Source organism: Embiotoca jacksoni, unplaced genomic scaffold (genome assembly GCF_022577435.1).
Source record: "Embiotoca jacksoni isolate LCO1_2020_lvr unplaced genomic scaffold, fEmbJac1.0.p SCAF_5, whole genome shotgun sequence".
Classification (NCBI taxonomy): Eukaryota; Metazoa; Chordata; class Actinopteri; family Embiotocidae; genus Embiotoca; species Embiotoca jacksoni.
This window is the reverse complement of record NW_027185403.1, coordinates 17558228-17582602: the sequence shown is the minus strand read 5'-3', so window position 1 is coordinate 17582602 and position 24375 is coordinate 17558228. Positions and strand designations below refer to the sequence as shown.

The 24375-nt window shown below is 41.9% G+C and overlaps 2 protein-coding genes across 4 annotated transcripts in view; one reads left to right on the top strand and one right to left on the bottom strand.

Annotated features, from left to right (window-relative positions):
* Positions 1–6542, top strand: part of pigg (phosphatidylinositol glycan anchor biosynthesis class G (EMM blood group)) — a 65367-nt gene extending 58825 nt beyond the window's left edge. For both annotated transcript variants that reach the window (XM_069171070.1, XM_069171069.1), the window contains one exon: positions 581–6542. In XM_069171070.1, coding sequence (XP_069027171.1) covers positions 581–821 — 241 coding nt within the window. In that variant the 3' untranslated portion in view covers positions 822–6542. The remainder of the gene's footprint in view (positions 1–580) is intronic.
* Positions 6543–11212: 4670 nt separating this feature from the next.
* Positions 11213–21254, bottom strand: LOC138211508 (transmembrane protein 271). 2 transcript variants are annotated; one of them, XM_069171459.1, is made up of 2 exons: positions 21237–21254; positions 11213–20275 (listed from the first exon to the last, which is right to left on the bottom strand). In XM_069171459.1, exon 2 carries the CDS (start codon positions 20101–20103, stop codon positions 19315–19317), a length of 789 nt encoding a protein of 262 aa, XP_069027560.1. In that variant the 5' UTR covers positions 20104–20275; positions 21237–21254; the 3' UTR covers positions 11213–19314. The 2 variants fall into 2 exon arrangements, with proteins under 2 accessions (XP_069027560.1, XP_069027559.1); XM_069171458.1 differs by lacking the exon at positions 21237–21254 and adding an exon at positions 20372–20486.
* Positions 21255–24375: the final 3121 nt, after the last annotated feature.

The following is a 24375-nucleotide window of genomic DNA, read 5'->3' as shown; positions in this document are numbered from 1 at the left end:
AACCTACCAAGTCTCCTACTCCATCAGCTCGCCTTCTTGTCTTGGGAGAAGGCTTCACGTTCCTCCCCCTCAGCTGGGAGTTTGCCTGTTGCAATGAAACAAAATCCATGTGCTAATTTACGCATGTGTTTCAGTGCATCAGGGATGAAGCCTCAGCGTACGTGCACACAAAACTTTGTGTATCTGTGTGTTTGGGCTTTGCATCATCATCTCCTAATCTCCCTGCTGCGTCCGTCCTCCCATCATGCAGCTTTTAAAGTCATTAACTTCTTTATCAGAATTTGCCAGCAATCCGCGTTATTGAGAGGAGATAATTGGATCAGGCTCTTCTCCTAGGTACACATGTAAGGTATAAATGTGAAATTGTGGTTATGAATCATTAAACAATCTGCATCTGCACTGAATCCACGTCATCACGTGTCACGTAGAAAAAAAATGAAGCGGCTTAGACTGACTTTGGTTTACATCAAAACTTTTCTGTGTTGCTCTTCAGGAACTTTTCCTGTTATTCACAGCACAGAGCTGCCTGCTTCGCTCTCTGCAGCGCTTCCTCCTCTCTGATGAATCTTTCTCTCCGCAGGAGCCCGGTTGCGGTCGGCCATGGCTGCTACTGTTTGGCCCTGCTGAGGTCTGTGCCAGCTGCAGCCTACATCGTGTTGGTAACTGTTCTGCGCTATCATCTCTTCATATGGAGCGTTTTCTCACCCAAATTACTGTACGAGTCGATGCACCTCCTGCTGACTGCAGGCGTCTGTCTCTTCTTCATCACCATGGAGCAAAGCCACGACTCCAGTAAGCCAAAGACTGAGAATCTTCCCTAAAGGGTCGGACTTGGTCACTGATACTGTGGAGACTTCACTACAATACGCTCACACTCTGGAATTTATACTCTTCTGTTCACAATATGTGAATAGATGTTTAAGAACGAGTCCATCTTTTGGATTTCCAAAAAATACTTAAGGAATGCACTTATAATGTATTTTTGAACAGTCTATTTAAATATTTCAGTCTTTTAAGAAAAAAACAGTTTGAGAATGAGTAAAGGTGAGATGATGTAAAGATTTTTGAAGAAGAATAACGTTTTTAGGTTGTGTATTACCTCAGGGACGAGTTCATTAAAAGGCCGTTATCGGTGGCCATCGGGACCACAGCGTTGGCTAGTGGGCCTTCCTTCATTTCCCAGTCAGCTCAGTAACATCGACATATATAACCGTTGGACGGGACCAGTTACAACCACACTGGCTCTTCGTTGTCATGGTAATAGTAATAAACACCTTATGACACAGTCACGGTTTGGCAACGTTTTGAAGCCGGCAACTTGACTTCACCCCGGGCCTGTCAATCAAATCAGGCACACCCACAAACATCCCTCTCTTTGAGGCCGAATGTATAATCACTTGTGAAGTTATTTTCAGAGGGACCACGAGAACACTGATCAGAAGGAGTGATTTAGTGAAATGTAGCCTATTTACTTTGCATTTTATGAGTGACGTTAATGCTTTTTGAACGAGAGTCTGTCGGAGCCAGAGGTTTTTTGTAGCCAGCCCCTAGTGGCCCTCAGTGGAATTGCACCTTAAGACACTTTGACAAAAGCTTCACTTTTCAGACCCGGATGCTCCATTCATTTTATACACAGTTTATGTTTTAGGCAACAAAACTAGTTGGTTAGGTTTTGGGAAAGGTTTGGGTTAAAGTCAGCAGGTTACGTGATGCGTGTTATGTAAGTTTAATATATTATGAATGAATTTAAAATAATACTTTAGTTTTCAGTTTCATAGTAGTTCTCACTTATTCTGTCTGAAGGCAGGTCGAACAATGCTGGGAAATATGTGAGGTCACCAAACTCAATAGGAAGTAGGAAGATCACAGGGGTAAATGGGTGCTGAATACTACACAGCCATTGTTCATGTTATTAGTAACACGTTTTCCTAATCACTACTTCATCTTGTGTTGCCCTAAAAGGTACAACAAACCTGTTAATCAGGCTCTGTGTGTGTGTGTGTGTGTGTGTGTGTGTGTGTGTGTGTGTGTGTGTGTGTGTGTGTGTGTGTGTGTGTGTGTGTGTGTGTGTGTCCTGAGAAATTATTAGGCAGGATGAGTGAAGCACCTGTGTGGGTGGAACATGAGGGTGCAGACACTCAAGATATTACAGTCATTTCTCTTAAGAACATTTTCAATATGCTGCACAGACCATTAGGTAAAATATTATATGATTGGGTTTTTTTTTTCTTCTTTCTGTCCTCTTTCACCCTCATATGAATTTAACCCTCCCCTCACTGGTGACATTTTAGAAGCGTCAACAAAATGTTGTGGTATATAAACTAGGTCACCCGACTGTAGATGTGAGCCAACAAACTTCTTAGTACCGACGTTAGCTTTAGGTGCCTGTTTGCTGCTTTATTAAGGTGAGAGCTGGACAAGAAAACAGTTTTTTCAAATTGTGCATTATTAACCTCTAACAATCTAAATGTAAAAAAATCAGTAAAAAATCTGATTCCCATATAGTTCCCATTACAGTTTTCTACAGACATCCAGTATAGTTAACTGGTCTGACCAAAGTTAGCCAACACAAAAATCAAATATGATGCCTTAAAAATCCAGTAGCCATGGTTTGCAATTATTTTTGCTGCATTCAATAACAACTACAGAAATGCGACCATTTTAAGACACCACACACTTTTCTGCCCCTTTAGCCCTTTATTATCACTGTCAATGAGGATTAAGTTATAGTCACAAAATCTCTAAGTTAAGGTAGCCTGTGAGAAACACTGTCAGAGTTAATTCAACATATATTGTTAAATTTGTACTGAGCAAGGATGTGAAATGTAGTTAAAAGGTGAAAATCACAAATACTGAAGTCAATGTTGATAAAGAATGCAACATAATTTCCAGAAAGTGTCAACTAATTACGAACACTTTCCTTTTCGTTCATTTTTGGTTTTATTTCACATCGTTAAAATATTTTCGTTTGCATCTGGTCGCACAAATCACATAATTTACTGAGTTTATATGTTTGCTGCGGACTCATAAAGTTCTTTAACGTCCACCCAATCTGTTGCTTCAGTATCACTGAGGATAACACCAGAGTGAAGCTGGCAAGTAAGCTGGCTTCGATCCAAAGCAATAAGAGTATGGAGCCAAAAGAGCAAACAATGTGTCACAGTCCAAGTGCTACTGGAGCTCACCGTGTTGGACTCTTGCTTTGAAAGTGAAATCTGAAAATGGACAAGTCCAAAGCAGCTACAGTGAAGACTGGTGTCCAAGTCTCATCCTGCACGGCCGAAACTCTTCATCATGTTTGTTCATTTGTGTTATAGAAGTGTTCCCACCTCCAGTATGCAGGACTTAAAGACTTTTATTGCAGCGGTACGTAACGTAAAGCAAAGACTTCCATCCCGGCCCTTATTCTGTTGACTACTGGGCATCTGTGATGTCGATGAACAGCTGTGACTGCTTCAAAGCTCCTTGTTGATTATAACCTGGCAGTGCGAACATCACCACCCTTTAGGATTTGACCATAAAAAAGCAAGTTGAAAGAATGAGCGTTAAAGCTACAGTGTGCAACGTATCACCCCCAGGCAGAAAAGTGAACCGTGAGTTCCCGCCCCAACACTTGTCACTCACCTTGATGGGCTGTCTGGCTTGAAACAGCATCTCGCCCGAGGCCAAGATCACTGACATCCCCCCCAGCCGCCACGGGCGTCAGAGAAGCAGATGCCAAACCGGGAAAAGGGGGAGAAAAAACAAAAAGCTGGCGGTCGGTGTGTTTTTGAATAGATTTCTTCTGATGCAAGACGAGCTTGGCTGTTTGTTTCTCTGCCATCGTAGTTGTTACTGTGACTGACCCTGACAGGGACCTCACTGCTGACTACACCGACATAAAATGGAATTTAAATGTCCCCAGCATCATTGGAAAGTCAGACAAACAACAGGATTTGCATCTGAATGCACAGGGTCAGTGGCAGACACACGCTGCATATGGATCACTGCAGGTCGGCTGGATTGCATCAGAGGCAGGACGCATTTCGTTTTGAGGTAACGAGGCTCAAAGCGACACACACCTTCTCCCAGACTCTGGCAGCACACTATTGTCAAGTGCCTTTTCCTGTCTTTAGTCGAACAAGGAGTCTCACACAGACTTCAAACAAAGTGTGATGTAGATAGTTTATGAAGCAGATAATAATCTACAGCAAACACTCGTGAGGATTCCTTTGTCAGTGTTTGGAATGCTTCACATCACTGCTCCTGTCCGATAGCCTTCACCATGTTCCTGCAAACTGAGCAGTTAAACCAACCAGATGGTACCTGGGAGCCCAGAAGAGAGAGAGTGTTTGTGTGTGTGTGTGTGTGTGTGTGTGTGTGTGTGTGTGTGTGTGTGTGTGTGTGTGTGTGTGTGTGTGTGTGTGTGTGTGTGAATTACTCCTGTGATTGTTATTCTTGAAGGTGATTTAGAATAATTTAGAATGAACAGCAATATATTTTCTCAGATGGAGATCGATTTTCTGTTGTGAGGTATAAAAAGGGCTGTTGTTACAGACTGCTCAGTGGGTTTCTGCAGTACTGAAGATGAATTATGCTTCATCGAGTGACATCCATCTGCATTATATCAGCCTCTGAAAAGAAAAGTCTGTGACACTTTATAAAACTGATCAGTTCTGGGAGGTTCATGAAACGCCTGTCGTGTTTTGGGACTCTGATTTGATCATATAATTTATGTGGTGGTGATTTTTGGGGGGGTTTCTATACGAGGTGTGATCAAAAAGTTCTGACACCGAGGCAGGCGGAAGCAATAAGTTTGGCAAGTTATCACCTGAGTTAAATGCATTTTTGACCTTTTAGAACATGTGCATTTGCAATTTCAGCATTGTCCTAAAACTTGAGCAGAGAGCGCACAGAAAACTTGCTGTGTCAAACTTTTGGGGAACGGAAATAACTTGCAGGGAGCCAAATCTAGTGAGTATTTGTTGTGGGCTGGAAACTTGCACGTCATCAATGCACCGTGAGCGGCGTCATTTTCTCTCCGAACGTCACAGCAGAACTCGGTGTTGACAGTCGGACTCTGGGGGAAGAATTCACAGCCTGCAAACGTCAAAGAAAACCCACCTGGTTGCTCTCCTCGCACGACGCACCTTTTCGGTCTCCGACAGTGACGCACCGCCCCCCTTGAAATGTGAATGCCACTCAACACCTCGCCCGGCTCGTCGCTTCGTTACCGTCGGCTTTCTGAAAAATTGACGCAAATTTGACGTGTGCTCTCTGCTCAAGTCGATAGCAAATTGCACACATAGCAGTGATCACAAAGACATGTGTAACGCAGGTGCCGATGTTGATCGAGTGTGATAACTTGGACTACTTACCCACGAAGGTTACAGCTTCCACCTGCTCCGTGTGTATTACTGAGCTGCACTCCGTTCGTACGCAACAGTCACTCGACGTTTTGGTCTCGTCTCGTCACGGGGGATTTTTCTGCTATTTTTTTTTCTTACATAGTTATTGATCTGTTAATTCTAAACAAACCAGAAGTTTAAAAAAAAAAAAAAAAAAAAAGAGCATCACTTCTTAAACAAAACTACAAGACTGCGAGTGTCTGGAACAACAAATGTGAAGCCTCTCATGACAAGGCAATAATCTGTGGTCGGATGAAAGTAAAGTGTTTTATCAACACTGAGGTCACAAGTCGTCGCTTTAAAAACATTAAAATATATCAAATTCACACGGAGGAGACATAAATCTCAGTAATGGGTTCGTAAGTCAGTTATTGTTTTCCAAAACTTCACGGATCGTCTGTAAACGATGTCTGCACCGGTGCAAGGAGAAGCCTCAAAGCAGCTTCTCAAATCTGATGGGGCAACACTTAGTGTGTGAAATCACTCCTCTGTATCCAGACATCCAGCAGCCCGTGAAATTGATCAGAATAATTGTTTTGGTCACACGTTTGAGAGCTTCCAAGCATGTGTCATACATCACATCAGAACTGGACTGTGATTTTATTTTCCATAGTTTCTGTTGAGATAACTTGTATTTCTGTATGACCCTGCGGTTACATGTGTGTTGAATTTAGACACCGTGTGGCTGATCATGAGGTTTACATACTTCACTATCCTGTAGATAAAAAAAATCTGTTTTAAATAACTTTTGTTTTGTTTCATATTTAAATGTCTGATTGTAAAGACACACACAAACGGCTCCAAATTGTGTTTCCTGTTAGTGACTAAAATGTACTTCTGGTAACATCCCACTTGTTGTTGTTTTTATGTAGTGTATGGAAACTGTACAAATCCTCCTGTTTATGTATTCAGGCGTTTTTACCGCTCCGTCTGTCTGTGATCCCTCTTTGTTAAATTCAACGTGGAACTTGATGAAATCACCAATGCAGCTTTTTATCTGCTTTAATTTCTGTATTTTCTAACTGAGGTTTTGGCTTCTTTGTTGCAAAGCGCTGCGCCAAATGTGAACTGAAAGGAAAGTGATAGATTTTCCGAATTCCTTTGTAAGCATTCTTTATGTTCTTAATGAAATAAAGGACTTCTTTTACAACATTATTCAGGTTTCTTTGTGATTTAATCAGCTGTAAAAACTAGAAGAACTTTCAAAGCCTGACTCTGGCTGAATGCACACATCTTTTAAGCAGACATTTTAATAAGAATCCGCGCACATTCCTCCTGTGATATTAGTGATTAGCTGCCCATTAAATTGTCTTTCAGCTTTGTGCAGTCTGGGCGGAGGCCATCTGTCTTGAGGCCCGGCCCGCTCTGAAGGACGGATGACATATGATGCACTTTTTTCTGCTGGAGTTTCTCGTGTCAGTTTCCTACTGACTTTGTAAAACTGGACAAGAAACCATCTGTGAAAGTGCACATGGTGCATCTTTACATGCCGCGTAGTAGTGGGAGGATGATAATTTAGTAATCATCCTTTTATCTACTATCCACCCACTAAATAATTATTTTATGCCTTCAGGAGCTGGACTTCAATGCCACCATTAAAGGAACCACACAATCCATGTTGTGCTCACTTCTGAGTAGGAGTCTCTCTTAAAATCTCTGAAGTGATGATGCACCAAAGATGTACTGTTGCCCTGACATCACAAAATGTGAAGCACGCAAAGCTGAATTCGGTCAGTTTGAGATGGAACATGTCCAGAAATGTTAGACGTGTGTTTGTACAGTTTTGTTTCAAACATAAGGACAAATGTTTTTACCCTTACTTTTTCAATTTTTAATATCCAGTCTTTCATGTAGACCTCAATAACTGCAAATTGTATTTAGGATTTATCTCCATTACATCCAATTTTGCCTGAGGCTTCCTGTCAGCGATCGATTTGTGACTTAATTAAACCACCGTTCACTTCATTTGGTCACTAACTTTCACTCGTTATTTTAATCTCCATTTTATGTTCAATCCAACCATTTTCCAGCAGTTTTGGGTCACAGTTTTGAGCTACCCGAGCCATGTCCTCCTATGCTGGTTTTACCAGACCCCAGCTCACCGAATGAATAGATGGACTGACTCCATTGTGTATTGCTTAGGGTCAATTTTGAGGCTATTGGAGCAGCAGTGACCATCATGATGTATGTTGTGCGCCGAAACTCATCAAGCTGTAAACAGCAGAGACTCTCCCCCGGTGTGAGCAGTGCAACGTCATGTTGGCAAGAGTTTGTGTACTCCGGCTTCCATTCGTCAACATTCGCTGGTGTTGCTGCATCTGTTCATATGACTTCATCGAGCTCTTCCACTGTTGTTGTTGGAACTACATTTACAGTACATCCGGAAAGTATTCACAGCGCTTCACTTTTTCCACATTTTGTTGTTACCCCATAATGACAGTGAAAAAAGTTTGTTTAAAATTTTAGCAAATCTATTAAAAATAAAGAACGAAAATATAACTCGTACATAAGTATTCACAGCCTTTGCTCAATACTTTGTTGAAGCACCTTTGGCAACAATTACAGCCTCAAGTCTTTTTGAGTACGATGCTACAAGCTTGGCACCTATTCTTGGGCAGTTTCTCCCATTCTTCTTTGCAGGACCTCTTATTATTGTGGGAGATCTGAAAGTGTTCTGGAGCTCAAAAGGATATGTAATCTCCAGGTGGGTCAGAGCCTGCGCCTGGGTCTCCTTTGAGGTTGGTGGGTCCAACTGGCTCCTTTTGTTGCAAAGTTACAGTCAAGTGTCATCAAACAGACACACTTCACTCTCCACAGGCGTGTGGGAGTGAAACCCTGCTTCTCTGGTTTGCCAGGAATGACGATAACGCACATGTGACCTTGTGGTCACAGCACTGATGCAATGAAGGCTTTAACATGGTGACACATGTTTGTGCCCAGTCTCTTTTTAACCTGAGGTGTTCTGTTACCAGGTCAACATCACTCTGAAACGCATACATCTGATTTAAGTGCTCGGGTTCAGATCAAGCATCTCATTTCTCCCAGCCCCTCTCAGGGTTGTTGCCCAGGTGACCAACTTCAGGTAACCAAAAGGCTACGAGAAGACCAGCAACTGTAAAATGTTGCATATGTAGGCAGAGATAACAGTCAGAGACTTTCTCTCTGAGACTTGCAGTTACATCGAGGTGATGCGCTTGTATTTTGTGACAAACTCCAATGCTGCAGTGCTCAGCCAGGAGCTCATGAATATCCCTACATCTGGCTACCACGTTTTACCTCAGGGTCTGTGTGAAAGGAAGGCTTCTGGTTCCTGTCCACGCCTGCTGATGTAAAGATAGAGTCTTTTATTTTTATTTTTTTTTTACATTCAATCACATTGGCAAGAGCCAATGTTAGACAAATAAATTTTTTTCACATATTTCAGTCGGTTTCATAACAGAGCTTTCACCATGTTGTTCATGAAATCCAATCTCCCCCATTCAATTGTAAATCTTTCTCAAAACAGACGGATCAGTGATTGCTATTATCATTATATTTATAACAATAATGGATTAAATACAGTCAGTACTTGTATGTGAGACTTTACAGTTCCCTACAGGTTGTTTTTTTTAGCATCTTGCAGCTGATTCTTTTGGTTTTCTGACCCCATAACTGTTTTGTTTCACTCTAATCAGCATCATTTTCAGATGCAGTACACATCTGTGTTGTTAAAAAAAGAACTGACTGCACAATCTGCCAAACTCCAAACCAAAGGCAGACCAATTTATCAACTAGCTGGTGAACAATGTGGAGCATTTAGCAGCTGAACAGCCACATTTTCCCTGGAAATGGTGGAAGGTGAATATTCATAATCCATCTTATTTTTACTGCCGCTTGTTATATAACAAGCAATTCTTTAATAATGCAAAAAAAAAAAAAATGTGTAAAAGGTTTAGAAATACATCTCTATATTTCTATATATAATAATATTTTAGCTAAAGTGAAGAAAAACAAAATGTGTGAAATGATACTTCCTCACGTTGCGGTGCAATGTCTCTTTATAACATCCGACACTTGTGTTTGTGCCCATGTGAAAAGCCATAAATCATGCTCTCATGAATCAGTAAGCACTTTGCACCTTCTCAGCATGTATTCTGTTTGAATACATATGTGAAGCACGTGATTTGCATGTGCTTTTCATCACTCTTTCATTGTCGGTTCTGGCGGTCCAGCAGAAAATACAAAACTAATTACAGGTACGGAGCAGCTGGAGAACTAAATTAAAGTTGTGCGTTTGAGCTGGAGCTTTCTCGGTGAAAGCGACCTTACCTCAGCGGCACCGCTCCGCTCTTCTGATGCTCCAGGAGCTGTCTGCTAAGTGGCAGATGGCAGTCAGCCAAAGAGGTTATTGCAAGTTTGGAGCTGGCTCCCTCTGAAAACACAGTCACTGCAGGAGTTATTGATTGACGCACAACTCACTCGGTGGCTGCAGTTGCTGCCAGGGTTCCCCTTCTCCCTTCACTGCATCTCTGCCACACTTTCTGTTCCAAGCTACTGAGAGGAATCCAGCTCACTAAAACTCTGCTCAGTCGTTAAGAAACCTGGAGGGAAACACTTGCTGTTTGCATAAAATTACTACTGGCCACACTTACACAGCAGTGGAGAAGCTGCTTGTTAACCCCTCATGAACTTCATTAAACCCTCTAAATCAAGGCATCTTCACTGATAAATCAGTTAGAGCTGCTCTGATTATGTGTAAGAAGTCACTGTGAAAACAAAGAGGTGACTCTGTGAACACTTTCAGATGCTTATATAATCATTCTGTAAATATTGCAACGTCTCTCTTGGAGAAGTTTTAGGTGAGAAATACAGCACTCTTCATTGCTCTTAACTTTCTATACATTTTCAGTATGAAGAAACAGATCACAACAAACCAGGCAGGAGTTAGCAATAACATAAAACACCTAGCCAGCACAAGGTGCTCATTAATTTGAAGACAAATAGAGGAAACAGACTAATTAAGTGCAGTGTTTGCTTTAGTATAAAAGATATTTCAACTGTAACAGTGAAGAGGAGCATTCATTAAATATAATTTCAGCAGGTTGCCATGTGAGCTGCAGGTCAATGATGGTGGGGTCCAAGTCGCTAATAAAGGGCTGCTAAGTCATCCTTGACGCTCATCGACCTCTTTTAGGTGACCTGAAAGAAAATAATGGAACTTTTTCTCCTGTAAAAAGTCTGTTCATCCTCTGTACATTTTGAAATAGGACTGTGATGGAAAACAACCAGACATCTCAGGATGTGAAACCACTGCTGGGCTCCTGATCAACAACCACAATTGTACCACAAAGTGCACTCACTAGCTTTTCTGGAGCTTTTAATGGAAACAAATGGTCTTCATCAGTGAATGGCGTTTTCTCAATTGCTATGGAAACAGATCTGTTTATATGTATATGTGAGCTTGTCCCGGCCCCAGTTGAGGACAATGGGCTGTAGTTGAAAGCTCAACAAAAATCTCGTCGGTGGACCTTGAGTTTGCATTGTTGTTATTTTTTCAAGAGAGAACTCTTTTATGAGCAAACACTGACAAGAAGTCTTAAAAGTTGACAGAATTAGTCAGTCATTCAGTTGCCAGATCAATTTATAATATATACGATCAGATCGTGAGCCTGTATCATGAAAAAGGTTGTTAGAAGCAGCCCAAGAAATCTAATCAACCATCATATCAACAGATCCATCGCCGTGATAACTGAGCAAACGTTATCTACTGATGTAGACTTTAGGATTCAAACTTAAGTCGAGGAGAAAAAAAAAGCTAGTAAGTGGACATTGAGTTTGGAAAATGTTTTATTAATCATCTTTGACATTTCAAATTTTAACATGAACATTTGTATTATCAGATGTTTGAGATCATTTAAACCTAAGTTCATAACTTTGCTGATTTATATAATAACTTCTCAGTTTGCTACCTGCTGTTTGTACAGAAGACCCAGAAAGAAGTACTTGGACGGTTAAAGGTACAGCATGGCAGATTTTTAGTTTAAAAACATTCAATCATTTGCTAAGATTTTCCACACAATGAGAAAAAATAACAGTTTTGACGTTTTGTCAAACATCTCTGTGTTGCAGAGGTATCTATTGAAGTCAGCATGCTAACCAGCTAGCACAAGCCCGTCCCATCTCGTAATACAACCCCACAACTCAAGCGCCAATAAAGAGTCTCCGTACCATCCGGTTTGGCCTCAGTCCAACGGAGGAAGAAGTCGCATAACCTCCGGTTATGATAATATGGTAAACACAACTGTACTGAAACTCTTAGTAAAATAGGAGCTGAACAGAGTGAACTTTGGTGTGAAACTACAGACAGCTGCTGGTGAGTAGAGGAATGAACTCTCAATATTTCTTCTCGACGGGTAACTAGCGGTTGTTAATGCTGACGTTGGCCATGTAGCGATTGCTTGTAAAGATAACAAACTGTTTAATGTTACCGACAGAGTTCATGTTTTAAGTTAGCTGTTTGTTGACATGCGATTCAGACCAGTAAGACTCGTGTATGTGATCAGCTCAATTATCAATCTACCAAACCAAGCAGACTGACTTTGTTTGGATGATTCAGAACTGATCTTTAGAGCAGCTGATGACAACACAAACCTCAGAGAAGCATTCTTAACGGGGGATTTTTCTGTGGCTGTTTTCTTGCAACTCTTTTCCGAGACAATCCACTGGAGGGTCCATACTAACTTTAACATCATCAGTTGAAAAGGGAAAAAAAGCCATCTCCAGACTAACGGCAGGACCAGAATACACTAAATTTGACCAAGAGTGCCGGACTGAAGGCAGACTGACCGGCTGCTGCAGTGACTCAGTATCATCTCTTAACAAAGTGGTATTAAATGATTTTAATCTTAATCATAATCTTACATATTGCACCTCCAGACTATGATCTAATTTACAGGAGGTTCATCATGTTTAAAAACAATCATCCATATAAAAACACATTTAGCTCAACTGTAACCAAATATTGTCTAATAAATAAATAAATCAGGTTCTCACTTGAGACAACGTGAACATCCTCCTCTGAATGAAAATGAAAAAGTATTTGGACAAGTCAGATTGTTAAAGTTCGTGGAACATATCCGATCTGACTGTGATGAACTACACCTCTGCTTGTGTGAACTTCAGGGTAACTGACTTCATCTACTAAATGACCTCGTTTAGTTAAAAGCTGCAACAAAAATGTCAGAGACAAGTGAAGTGAGCTCAGAGAAAAGGTCAAGCATTGTTTGTTTGCACAAAGAAGGCCACTCTGTTTGACAGAGGAGCGAACATGTTTTCAACACGTTCTTGATGGGAGGATTTGTGACAAGAACACAAGGTCCACAGCTGGACCCCAAAAAAATCAAAAACAGAATTGTGAATAAAATTAACAAAAACGGGCGAGAAACAGCAGCTTGGATCACTGTAGAGAAAAACAAGAATGACCAGCTACAAGTCGGTTCACACACTATTAAAAGTAGGATCGACAAGTGTGAGTACAGAGGGAGCGAGATACAGCAGAAACCATCATAAGATCAAAGACAGCTGAGATGCTGAGTCCAGATTCAACCTCCATGAATGTGATGGTAGAAAGTTGGTGTGGAAGAAGAGCTGCAACCAGACTGGACAAGAGGTCCAGAAATGGTGACGGTGGGAGAGTTAAAGTCTGAGAATGTTTTTATTACAATGGATTTATTTTGGATGGGCACTTAAAGAAATCAACCAAAACTGAATTCATGGGACAGAAGTGGATCTTTCATCAGCTGAAAGACTATTTTAATTAGATCTAAATCCCACAGAGCACAGAGAGGATCTGAGTGGGATTTTTATTGAAGCCAACTATTTAGTTTCTAAAGACTTTTTTGTTTTTATTTTGAACTTTAAATCTCTTGTTTTATCTTTTATCTTCTTAGCAGGTATGCTATAGGCAATCATTCTTCAAACAAAAAAAATACCCTTTACTTTCTGCTTTCTAACACAATAACATTCATACATTTTAAATTGTGACTTAAGTGTCCAAATATGTTTTGGTGCCACTGTAGCAGTGCAGTGAATAGTATGTTGAAAGCACAGAGCCAGCTTCAACTCCTTTGAGCTGTTTGGTGCCAACCTCATACTGTATAGTATCCAAGCATACAGTATCAGTGTGATATTAATGATCTTTTATTAACTCAATCTAAAGCAGAAGGGTTTTTTGCTCATGATTCCAGCACATCGAGCTTCAAGCCATCGATTCTTCATTATTTGCCAACATTGTGGACACAGTAAACCGATAGTTGAAAAATAAAGGCCTCTGCAATGGGGCTTTTCTCTTGTTTGTCACTGTGCGCTCAATTCAGTCATAATGAGAGGACTAACACTGTTGCTCCTGGTAAGAAAAGTGAGAATCAGAAACTTCAAATTGATAAATTAGAGATCATGAAGAAGAATCAAGCCTTTGAGAAATGGGCGCAGGCGAGTCTCATTGCTTAGAAGCCCACACACGGGCAATGAACCACATTTTTATCAGGAAAGGCCCAGTGTTAGCTTTTAAAAAGCCACTGGAGCTTTTCCAGACACAACTTTCCCTGGCAGCCGCACACAGCAAATGGATAGGTTTCTAATGAAAGGCTTTTAGGGGGTATTGATTTTTTTTTTTCCATAAGTACGGTTGGCAGTTTTGTCCTTGACATACATTCGGACAAGTATGCAGATGGAAAAAAAAATGTAGCTGAAGATATGTGTGTGTCAACCCTGCAACACTATTATTTTCCGTGTGTGGCCACCGGAAAGAAACGTGGCACTACGGCATCTCAAAAGTTATTACACAGACACTTTAATGAGATAATTGGAACCAAGTCTCAAGTAGCGCTAAAGACATTTTTGATGTGGCTTCCTCGCCTCGGGGTTCACCACGGCTGCTCCTGTCCACGTACATCATTCATCCAAATATCTGCAGAGTAATCACTTGTGCAGAAACCTTCCCTTCTAGGCCTCAGAGTGAGGAACTTTCAGATGCAAGTCAGCGGTTTTTCACTTTGTGTGACCAGAGCCGCAGGCTGTCATTACACTAATGCAGCTCTGCTATCCAACAAAGAATCTGTCACCAGGAGAATAAAGAAGAAGAAAAAAAGCCTCCGGACTGCAGAGAACACAGATCTTAGGATAATGGACTGCCCTACATTACAACCTGACATGTCTTAGCTTTTTTTAAATGTGCAATTACTCATCATTAGACCTGTGAAGCAGCAGGACTTTTCCATAAAGTAGAAAGGATATCATTGGCTATCTTCAAAGGCACAGTTAATATATTAACATTAATGGAGATACTTACTTACAGATACACACCGTCAATGGCATTTTAAAGCTTTTTTGACATTTCATTAGCCATTAAAAGTAGCAACAAACTGGTGATTAAATAACACATGACATTTCTAAAACATCTGTCAGCTCTGTTTGAATTCTCCTTTCCTGGATTGAGATGTTTTAACACAGATTTAGGCTTGTAAAGGTGCCATTAAGCAAGGCACTTAACCCGCGTCTTCCCTTATGTAGCAGCTCGACGGCCATCAGACTCCGGCTGCACTGCCTCGGCTCTCAGTGTGAATCTGTTTGGAAACAACATCCAGGCTCAGTCAACTCTCCTGGATAAATACAGATTAGATTTATGGTGTGATGTGAGATTTTCTTTCCAGTGAACAGGCAGGTGACATTTGTTAACAAGCACTGAGATGTACGAGATGCAGTTTGCCACGATAGAGCACTGGTGACTTTTACAACGTTAATCTCTCCTTCTATTACTTGTAAAGGTGAATTCACTTTGTCATTTTGTTCATGTGTCTGAGGGAGCTGATATTTACAAACAGCAGCAGTGGAAAATATTCAGATAGTAAAGTGAAGTATCAATACAGCAATGTGAACATACTCCGTTACATGTAAGAGTCGTGCATGCAAAATCCTACTGAAGTAAAAGTACAGAAGTACATTAGCAGCGAAATGTAATTAAAGTATTAAAGTAAAAGTCCTGGGTAATTCCCTCCGACTGATATTATAAGTATTATAAATGACATCATGAGATCATTAATACTGAAGCATCAGTGTGTCAGCAGCATGTTCGTGTTGGAGCTGCTGCAGGTGGAGCTAGTTTGAACTACTTTATATCCAGTTTAATATCCAGCAGATAAATGTGAGGGGTCGTCAGATGATTACTGGGAGAGTAGAGAAGAAAAAATTAAGTTTGATCCACAAATCTGTTTTCATCTTTTGGACTTTTTCTCTAATCTTTGATTTTTGCTGAGATATTGGATCATTTGAAGAATAGAGTGGAACATCTTTGGTGGAACTGTTAACAACTTTTAGACTGTAGACTGTAGACTGTACACAAATGTTTTGTATATTAGAAGTCAAAAAGTTGGTTTCATCTTTAGCAATGTGATATATTTCTAAAAGGCCTGTTGATGGTGTCAAATCTTCCTCTGGAAAGCAACTAAATCTTTCAGATAAATGTAGTGGAGGAGGAAGTACAATACTTCCCTCTGAAATGTGGAAGTATATAGTAGCCTTAAATGGAAATACTCAAGTAAAGAACAAGTACCTTAAAACTGTACTTAAGTGCAGGACTTAAATAACGGTATTACATTAATTACCACCACTGGAAAAACTGCTGGATAAAATAAGTCTGAATAAAATAAGAGTTGTTTGTGCCACATTGGGGATGAAACATATGGTGTAGAAAAATGATCATGCTGTGAAGAGAAGTTTAATTTGAGCAAGCAATTGATTTTTTTTTTGCACCTATAATTTCTTTGCGTTTTCAGCTGACCACATTTGCAAACAAAAGCAAACTCCTTCACTACTTTTAGTTAGGAAACACTGAGAGAGGCACTAAAGCCACATAAGTAGAGGTATTAATGAAGTGTCCATCACATTCAGTTTGTAAGTTAAACTGCAACGTGTGGAAATGAGCTAACTTAGCTCGTAGTAAGTTAATACATGCTTTTTTCTATTGAAAAACTTGTACTTAATAATGATGTTTTCTGGAGTCCAGTCTGCCAGTTAATGCCCCTGTGTTATCACTGCAATAGATTGCATCACTAAATGTCAGCAAATGCGATGTGCATGATTGTGTCCCCATAAGTTTGAAGATATAAGCAGCATTTTATCTCCATTCCGTGATGATGTTTATGCAAAGTTCGACCTGCAGTGAGGAAGTATACTCTGGGTTTTTTAAAGTATGTCATGTGTGACCTTGTGCTTCCTGGAAAAAACATAAAACCTCTATGCATCGCTAAACCACACAATCAACTGGAAAATGGAAGTGGAAAATATCCTCAGTCCAATAACTCTAAATGCAAACAAGCCATTACTGCAGGTCCAGTGATTTAATAGGAGGGATCATATACCTTCAGACTGGAGCTTCACCCACAGCTTATTTCACCAGCTAAATGTGAGCTTTATTTATGCCACATTCAGCCTCCTAAAGATCTCATCTGAAAGCATTCAAGTAAAACCAAATGATGCCCGTTTACCTCGGCTACTTTGGTCTCATTTTGACTTCAGTTATTGAATGTTAGACCATTTCTGCTGCAGTAAGAAGCCCCATGCATAGTAAACATAGACGAAACAAAAGCCGCTCCCTTTGGGTGATCCTTACACAATGTGATATTGTACAATATTTTGAGGTGTTTAGAGCCAAGAGAGAAGACAGAAACATTTGTCTAAAAACGTACATTTAAACCTGTCAAATAGAATAGAAAAAACAAAACAGACTTGAAACATCCCTTACAGAAAAAACACATGAATTCCACATGTGCAAGAACTCATGATCATATGTGACCACATACACGTGAAACATGTGGTTTTGGAACATTTTCATGTTGTACAGCCCATGTAGATTCCCATGTGAAAAATGTTCCACATATTTTAAACATGTGTCATACATGTGATGACGTGTAAAACATGGGAAACTCCAGTTTTTTTTCTAAAAGGGATATTCAGGCCAGATAAGTCATGAAGCCTGTTGTGATACATCTGACCTGGACATGTGTGCTCCAGATCAGCAGCCTTCTTCCTGCTGCTGGAATCATCTTTTCTTTTAGGGTCTGAACCGAAAGCCTTGTTTCCTCTTGTGATTTTTTTTGTCGATGCACAGCCACAGCAGGTGACTTTTCCACAGCCCGTACCATTAGCTTCGTTTGCAGCTTTCTTTGGACAACCCTCTCTGAAACTTTTAGGGCACCAACTCCCTGAAGACCTCTTTTGTTCTCCGCTTGGCTGCTGAGTTAATCTTAGGTTATAGGCACATTTTTTACAGGCAGTAAATTTAACAGAGAAGACCAGAGCAGCACCTTTTTTCCTAACCGGTATTCAGCTGTGGCTTGTAAAGCCCAGCTGAAGCAGCGGAGAGCATCATCACACAGTTTTGAAAAGGATAATACTGGGATTATTACAATGAGCCAGTGAAATACTTCTTAAAGGTTCTTCATCACAGAGCACTCATCAAAGTGCCCCGAGACAGACATTCAGCCACGGATACTCATTTAGGGAAAAGGAATCATTTCAATATAATTCACCGCACAGCAGCAAGGTAGGCACGCAATCATGACAGGCACATCTACCGTTTGTCTGTTCTGGCTGCTCAGTGAAATTAGCAACAGTGAGGTTGAAAAGCTTTTCATGGTCCAGGGAGGATCCATGCTGAGAACTGATGTGGTTGTTTGTGTGTGGTGAGGTTTATAAATGACTTCAGGCCACATCAAATGGAACAATATGGGATGCAGCTCTGCTCAGTGTGAATCTTTTAAATTGGAAACAGTGCCTTACCACCTTCAGTCTGTATCATACCCGGACAGCCTGGCCCATCTTGGAGTGCAACAAAGACGCTCTAAAAGGAGGGATTTAGTATCATTACCCCGCCGCTGACCTTCTGCTTCCCTCTAAATCCCACATTACCATCATTATTATAATCTGCTGTGTCATTTTCACAATCCCACATCAAGCTGCAGTTCCCTCCTCATCAGGACTGTAAAAACAGTTGAATAATGTAGTCCAATGAGAAATGATAACCCTGATGCTGTCGTCATGACGTCGTCAGGGTTAGAAAGGCTGCAATAGAACCTGAGGGTGTGGAGTAATTCAATTTTTTACTTGGCAATAAGGGCCTAATGAAAATACTTTGCAGGTGCATTAAGGGAAATGTAGGAGGTCAGTGTTTTTAGAGCTTAACCCACACTTTGGTGGCCCCGCTCCTTGGATTTTATCCATTCTACTTCAACTCTCTTTTTAGACCCCAAGCTTTATTAAAGTGCAAGAACAAATCACTGGAGTGTGCCTTTTAAAGTGGACAGCACACAGTGTGAGATGCAGCAGAGCCCTTTCCCTTCTTAACACTGGAGCGTGATGATGATGATGTGCTCCAGGTATTTTCCCCAGAAATTATGAATTATGGATTAGAAAATAACTGCTCATATAGTTGACCACTAATGGCTCTTGATTAATATATCAATAAAACGATCAATTCATTTTGACTGAACACACACCATTACAGAGCTTCCCAAAAGCTCTACCGGCAGCAGCTTCATGACTTCAGATGAGGTTAAATACACATTTTATTCACAGTAAAAACAGCAAACATTCAAAACACAAACTCTGCTTTTGTTATACTAGCAAGCTGTTGCGTTTATGGGCTTTGATCTGGCTGCACTGTCTGGGCCTATGTCACTTTGATCAGTTGGACTGGATGTACGATATAAGCTATAAGATGTAAGAAACTCATCAGGATGAGAAGGAATCAGATGAATTAAAATCCACTGCTGCTGTCCTCCTGTGTAACTTACTGTTTTGTGTCGGAAGAGGAAGAGGAGGGGGTTGTTTAAGCAAAAAGTAATTGATTGTCACAGCAGAGGGACGCGCTGCCGGGGCTGCTCCAGAGCGGCTATGTGTTGCATGCCTCAACGGGGAAAATGTCTTCGTACGCGGGTGGCAGTTCACTGGGGATCGGGTAAGAGAAAGGGAAGCAGTGATTGAGCTCCGGGTCCGTGGGCGAGTATCCCGGCAGCTCGATGGACGGGTGTCCCCCACACTGCACTTCGGCACCTGTCTCGTCAAACACATTAAAAACACCCAAATTGATGTAAGACACCGGCTGGAAATCCGCCGAGGAGCAGTCCCGCTCCTCGCTGAAGAAGATCGCACCGGCGCTCCGCCGCTGACACCTCCTCCTAGAAAACTGCTCTGTTTTGTACCTTTTGATGACCACCAGGTTGATGAGCCCGAGGACGCACTCCAAGGTGCTGAGAACAGTGGAGATGACCAGACTCCGCTGGTAATCCCTCAGCTGCTGGCAGGCAGGGTTCACAACCACAGAGTGGAAGCAGTAATGGGAATATTTCCTCTCCACCAGAGAAGCTGTGTCCCCGTCCACCACCGCGCCGGAGAAGGCGGTGAGGACTCCCAACAAGAAGACAACAACACCGAGGAGAAAGAAATTCCTGCAGCCGGGCTTCTCCATGCACCAGAGCAGCGCGCAGCCCAGCAGGACCTGCCCGATTCCCACAAGTAGCCCGGAGTAGAAAGCCCCGGCCGCGGCGCCGAGGTGGAAATGCGCTTTCACTGTAGATCCCAGCGAGACGCATCTTAATCCAACGACAACTTCGCTCAGGGCGCACACGAAGAGGAGGGTGCTGGAGAAGACGGTGCACAGTCCTTTCCCACTCAACTTCATTATATTCCACCTCTGCCGCTCTCGATCCCTCTCCCCCCTTCTTCATCCTCCTTCGTCCTCTCCTTCGTCTCCTCTGGAAGCACTCTCACATCGGGACATCATCCGCCGGTGACTCCTCCGGTTCAGAGCGGGCGATCCTCGCCGCTGCGGCGTCTCTCTCGCATACCCGCCGCTTTACAGGAATATATAAATAATTAATGGCACTGCATTTATCGATAATCCATACACAACCAATGATCACTTCACCCCAGATCACCTAACCGCCCACCAGACTCTCGAAGCGCTCTCCCGACCAAAAGTTTTGTCCGTTTTTCTCCTCCTGAAGAGAGACTCATCTGCCGTCTACAAAGTCGTCGGGTTGAATGCTGTGTGGTGATTTTGTGGCAGAGAAGGAGGCGGCTGCTGTCAAGCTCAGGGGTCTTGTTGACCAATGACCAATGACCTAGAGGCCCTCAAACACTCCTACAGGGACTCGAATGTGGCCGAGGTGCTGCGTAATGACTTTATAGCGACGAAGTGTTAAATTAAAAGCAGGCTTAGCGACTTTTGGTAGGTGATCAAGCAAACAATCACCAACGGTAACAGAAAAAAATGTACTTTCAGGAGCATTAATTTACCCTTAAAGTCCTAAGCCGTGTAGTAAAATCAGTTTGGGAGGTTATTTCATTTGTGCAAGGGGTAAATTGTGCTCTTAAATAAACGAGTTTTAGTGGAATCACTATCTCTATAAAACCATGGTACATTCCCTCATAACCTGTTATATATGGGCCGCATACACACTATACATTGTCTATGTCATCTGTGCATCATTTCTCATGAGGGCTGTTATTTGTTAGGTGTTTTTTCTATCTGGAAATCATAAACAAAAGCATCAATAGGAGGAGGAGCGGCGCTGTCCATGGTGCTGAAAACACAGCTCAACTCGTCCACATCTTCCACCAACATGCTGAAAACACACATAAAAACACACTTCTCACGTTTTATTTTAAACAGATTTAATAACATGTTGTGTAGGTGGGAGCCTCTGGTCACTGTCTGCCCAAATGACCTTGGCATGGTGAATATAGGACTACAAAAAAAGTGATGGTGATGAAGGGTGGATGACTGTTTAGAGACAGTCTTTCAGGACATACCGTGTGAGTCATCCAGAGTCCATGCTGTAATGCTGAACAGAAGCTACAGCCCACAGTCGAAATGTAAATGTTTGAGTGTGAAGTCCAATATGGTTCCTAATAAAAGACAAATAGAGGGAGCAGATGAAAGAGAGAAGTAATTAATTCCTCTTAAAATGTGTTGAGAACATTTCAGAGATTTTATTTTGTCCCAAACCTCATTCAGTTTTCAGCTTGACTTGAGGATCACAGTGAGGCCGACAGTCTCCAGCCACGCTAACAGCCCTATGAGGCACAGCAGTGCTTTGAGCTAAGTGCTAACATCAGCATGCTAATAAGTCCACAGTTAAACATGCTGAGGCCTTGTGTTCACCAGTTAGCACCTCACTATCTTAGTTAATAAAGTCATGAACTTCCAATTTGAAAGTAGCCTGTAAGCTATTCAAAGTCACACTTACGCCCATGTCCATAAAACAGATTAATGAATAAAGCTAAATAGTTTAAAAAGTATAAAACTAAAAAGTGAATGTTTTGTGAATGTGATGTTTGGACTGGAAATCAAATGTGAGTTTGTCTTCTTTTAATGGGTAAATAGTGATTAGATTTACTTTCTGAACTGTTGCGTTTGTTTCAGCAGTGACTAATGTTAGAATTATATTTGGTTTATTTGTTTAAGTTAGCATTTGCATGATCTTAATGATGTTAATTAATTTAGTCAAGGGAACATGTTAAAATGTAGATCAACGTGATTGTTTATGTTCTTTTTCTTCCGTTATTATATATAAAAAGTTCCAAACCAGTCCAATCCTGCTAGAAGTTCAATAAAGCAATGGTCTGGGAGTTTTGTGGTCATCTGTCTTGACAGACAAACCATTCAGTTGATTTTTCCTGGAGCCAAACTTACCTCAGAGAACAGTTCTTACCCTAAAATGTTATAGAGTTATTTCAATTTGTCCTGAGGGGAACATGAAAGCCTGAACCAAATGTTCTGACAATCCTTTCAAATTTCTTGAGTCATTTTTCTCAAAACCACAACCTCATGGTGGCATCAGAGGAAAAGTTCAACGATCATCAAAGTCTCTATCTTCCTGGCTGAACTACAAACATCTGTGCAAAATTTCATGGCGGTCCATCCATCGGTTCTCGAGACATTTCAGTCCGGACAAAGCGGTGGACTGACCAACGGACTGACAACCATTCAGAAACATGTTGCCAGAATAACAAACAACAAAGATATGTCATTGAAGCAGGGCTCACTGAACATTGATTTCCAAACCTAAGAGTCAACTGTGTGAAAAAAGTTCAAGGATATGTAAAACTATTCCTTGCTGGGACCTCCTGGCAGAACTGTTGAAGCTGAATTGTTTCCAGTTCATTTTACCTGGATGAGAAAAACTCTCAGAGGACAAACTCGAGTTCTCGACTTAATTAACCAAATGTTTGAGCGGTGCAGGTGAGAGAATTACACGAGGGAAAGCCCCCGGCCCATCCATTCATCACAATGAGCCACCTCATTGACTGTACCAGTGCAGCTGCCAGTAAGTGTGAGTGTCACTCTAATTAGGTCACTTTGCAGAGGTTTGCAGATAAGAAAAGATGCTGTGAATGATGAGCTGATGATCTGGTGATTGGTTGATTGATTGGCAGTCCTGCTTGCTGGCAGTTGGTGTCTCTGCCAGTGCGGGTCAGTCCATTGGCAGCGCTGTGGATGTCGAACGCCATCAGCAACAACAATGCGACTGAGTGGACCCGCTACCTCGCATCATTTTGACCCTAACAGAGCAGTTGTAAGCAGGAAGAACCAGCTCTGAGTCATCCCTTCTGTTCCAGCTCTGTTGAACATCCAGGCTTCGTGTGGCAGCAGATTCAAACCAGTTTCCACATTTGTTCTTCCATAATGTGGGCGTTGAGAAGCATTTTGAGACTGTAACTGTGATTGAGAGCGATACAACCAAAGCTGGACCAGGGCATCTCAGGAAAAGGGCTTCAGTTGACTCACAGTAGGAGCTGCCACCGGTACACAGCATGCATTTTAATCTCAGCCACTGGATTGAATTGCCCGACAAATCTGATGAAGCAGAAGTTGTTAACAGCATATGTCTTTCATCAGGGCACAAGGAGAGCCCCACTCACCTCCATAACACAGACAATTTCCTTGTCATGGTCACAAACCTGGAAGATACTGTCACTGAAGAGGAAAGTAATTCCCATCCTAATAGGTAAAATCGCCCCTCTCACACACAAGGCTGTGAGGTGAAGGGCTGCCGACCACAGAAGAATCACCTGAATCGGCTTAATTTGAATGTGGAGGACATTTTTGACTCCAATGTGTTACCACTTTGTAGTTTTCAGTCAGCAGTGTAGGAAATAACTCGGCCCACTCAGCGACACACAACAACGCACACAGATCCCCAACACTGTGGTAAAATCACCCTTTTCCCCTTTCAAGAGCAGCCTTTTAACTTAAATTGCTTACTAGTCACAGTTTGTGTGTGTGAATTTGTGTGAGTGTTTGTGGCCCATTGCTTCAGCCGTGCCAAGACTCAGCTGTGAAGGGACTGCTTCGGCATCCGAGGTGCAATTTTACAGCAGCAGTTACAACAGCGGTGACAGGTCAGCCTGTAAAGTCCTGTGTTAGCCTATAAATATTAATGAGCCTCGAGCAGTCACCACTGTTGAGGGCTGGAACTGGTAGGGACTCAAACAGTGTTTATCTTAAAGAGGGGAACTGACTCAAGACTGTGGGATTACTAGACAAGCTGAGGAGCTGCAGGTTCAAACCGGGGTCAGTCCAGGTTCAGACTGGGGACAGACCGGGGTCAGGGTTCAGACCAGGGTCTGACCAAGGACAGACCTGGTTCAGACCGGGGTCAGGGTTCAGACCAGGGTCAGACCGGGGACAGACCTGGTTCAGACTGAGGACGGACCGGGGTCAGACCGGGGACAGACCTGGTTCAGACCGGGGTCAGACCAGGGTCAGACCACGGACAGGAGCTGTCAGGTGGGGTGGACTGTAAGGAAAATGAACAATGAAGCAAGTAGGTCAAATAACCAGTGTTATTCAAAGCTGCACTAATCAATGTTTTTCTGTTAAAGATGGGTTAAATGTCTGTGTAAGTTCAAAGAGCTTTTTAGCGTCTTTTAGGTAATAGTTTTGTTT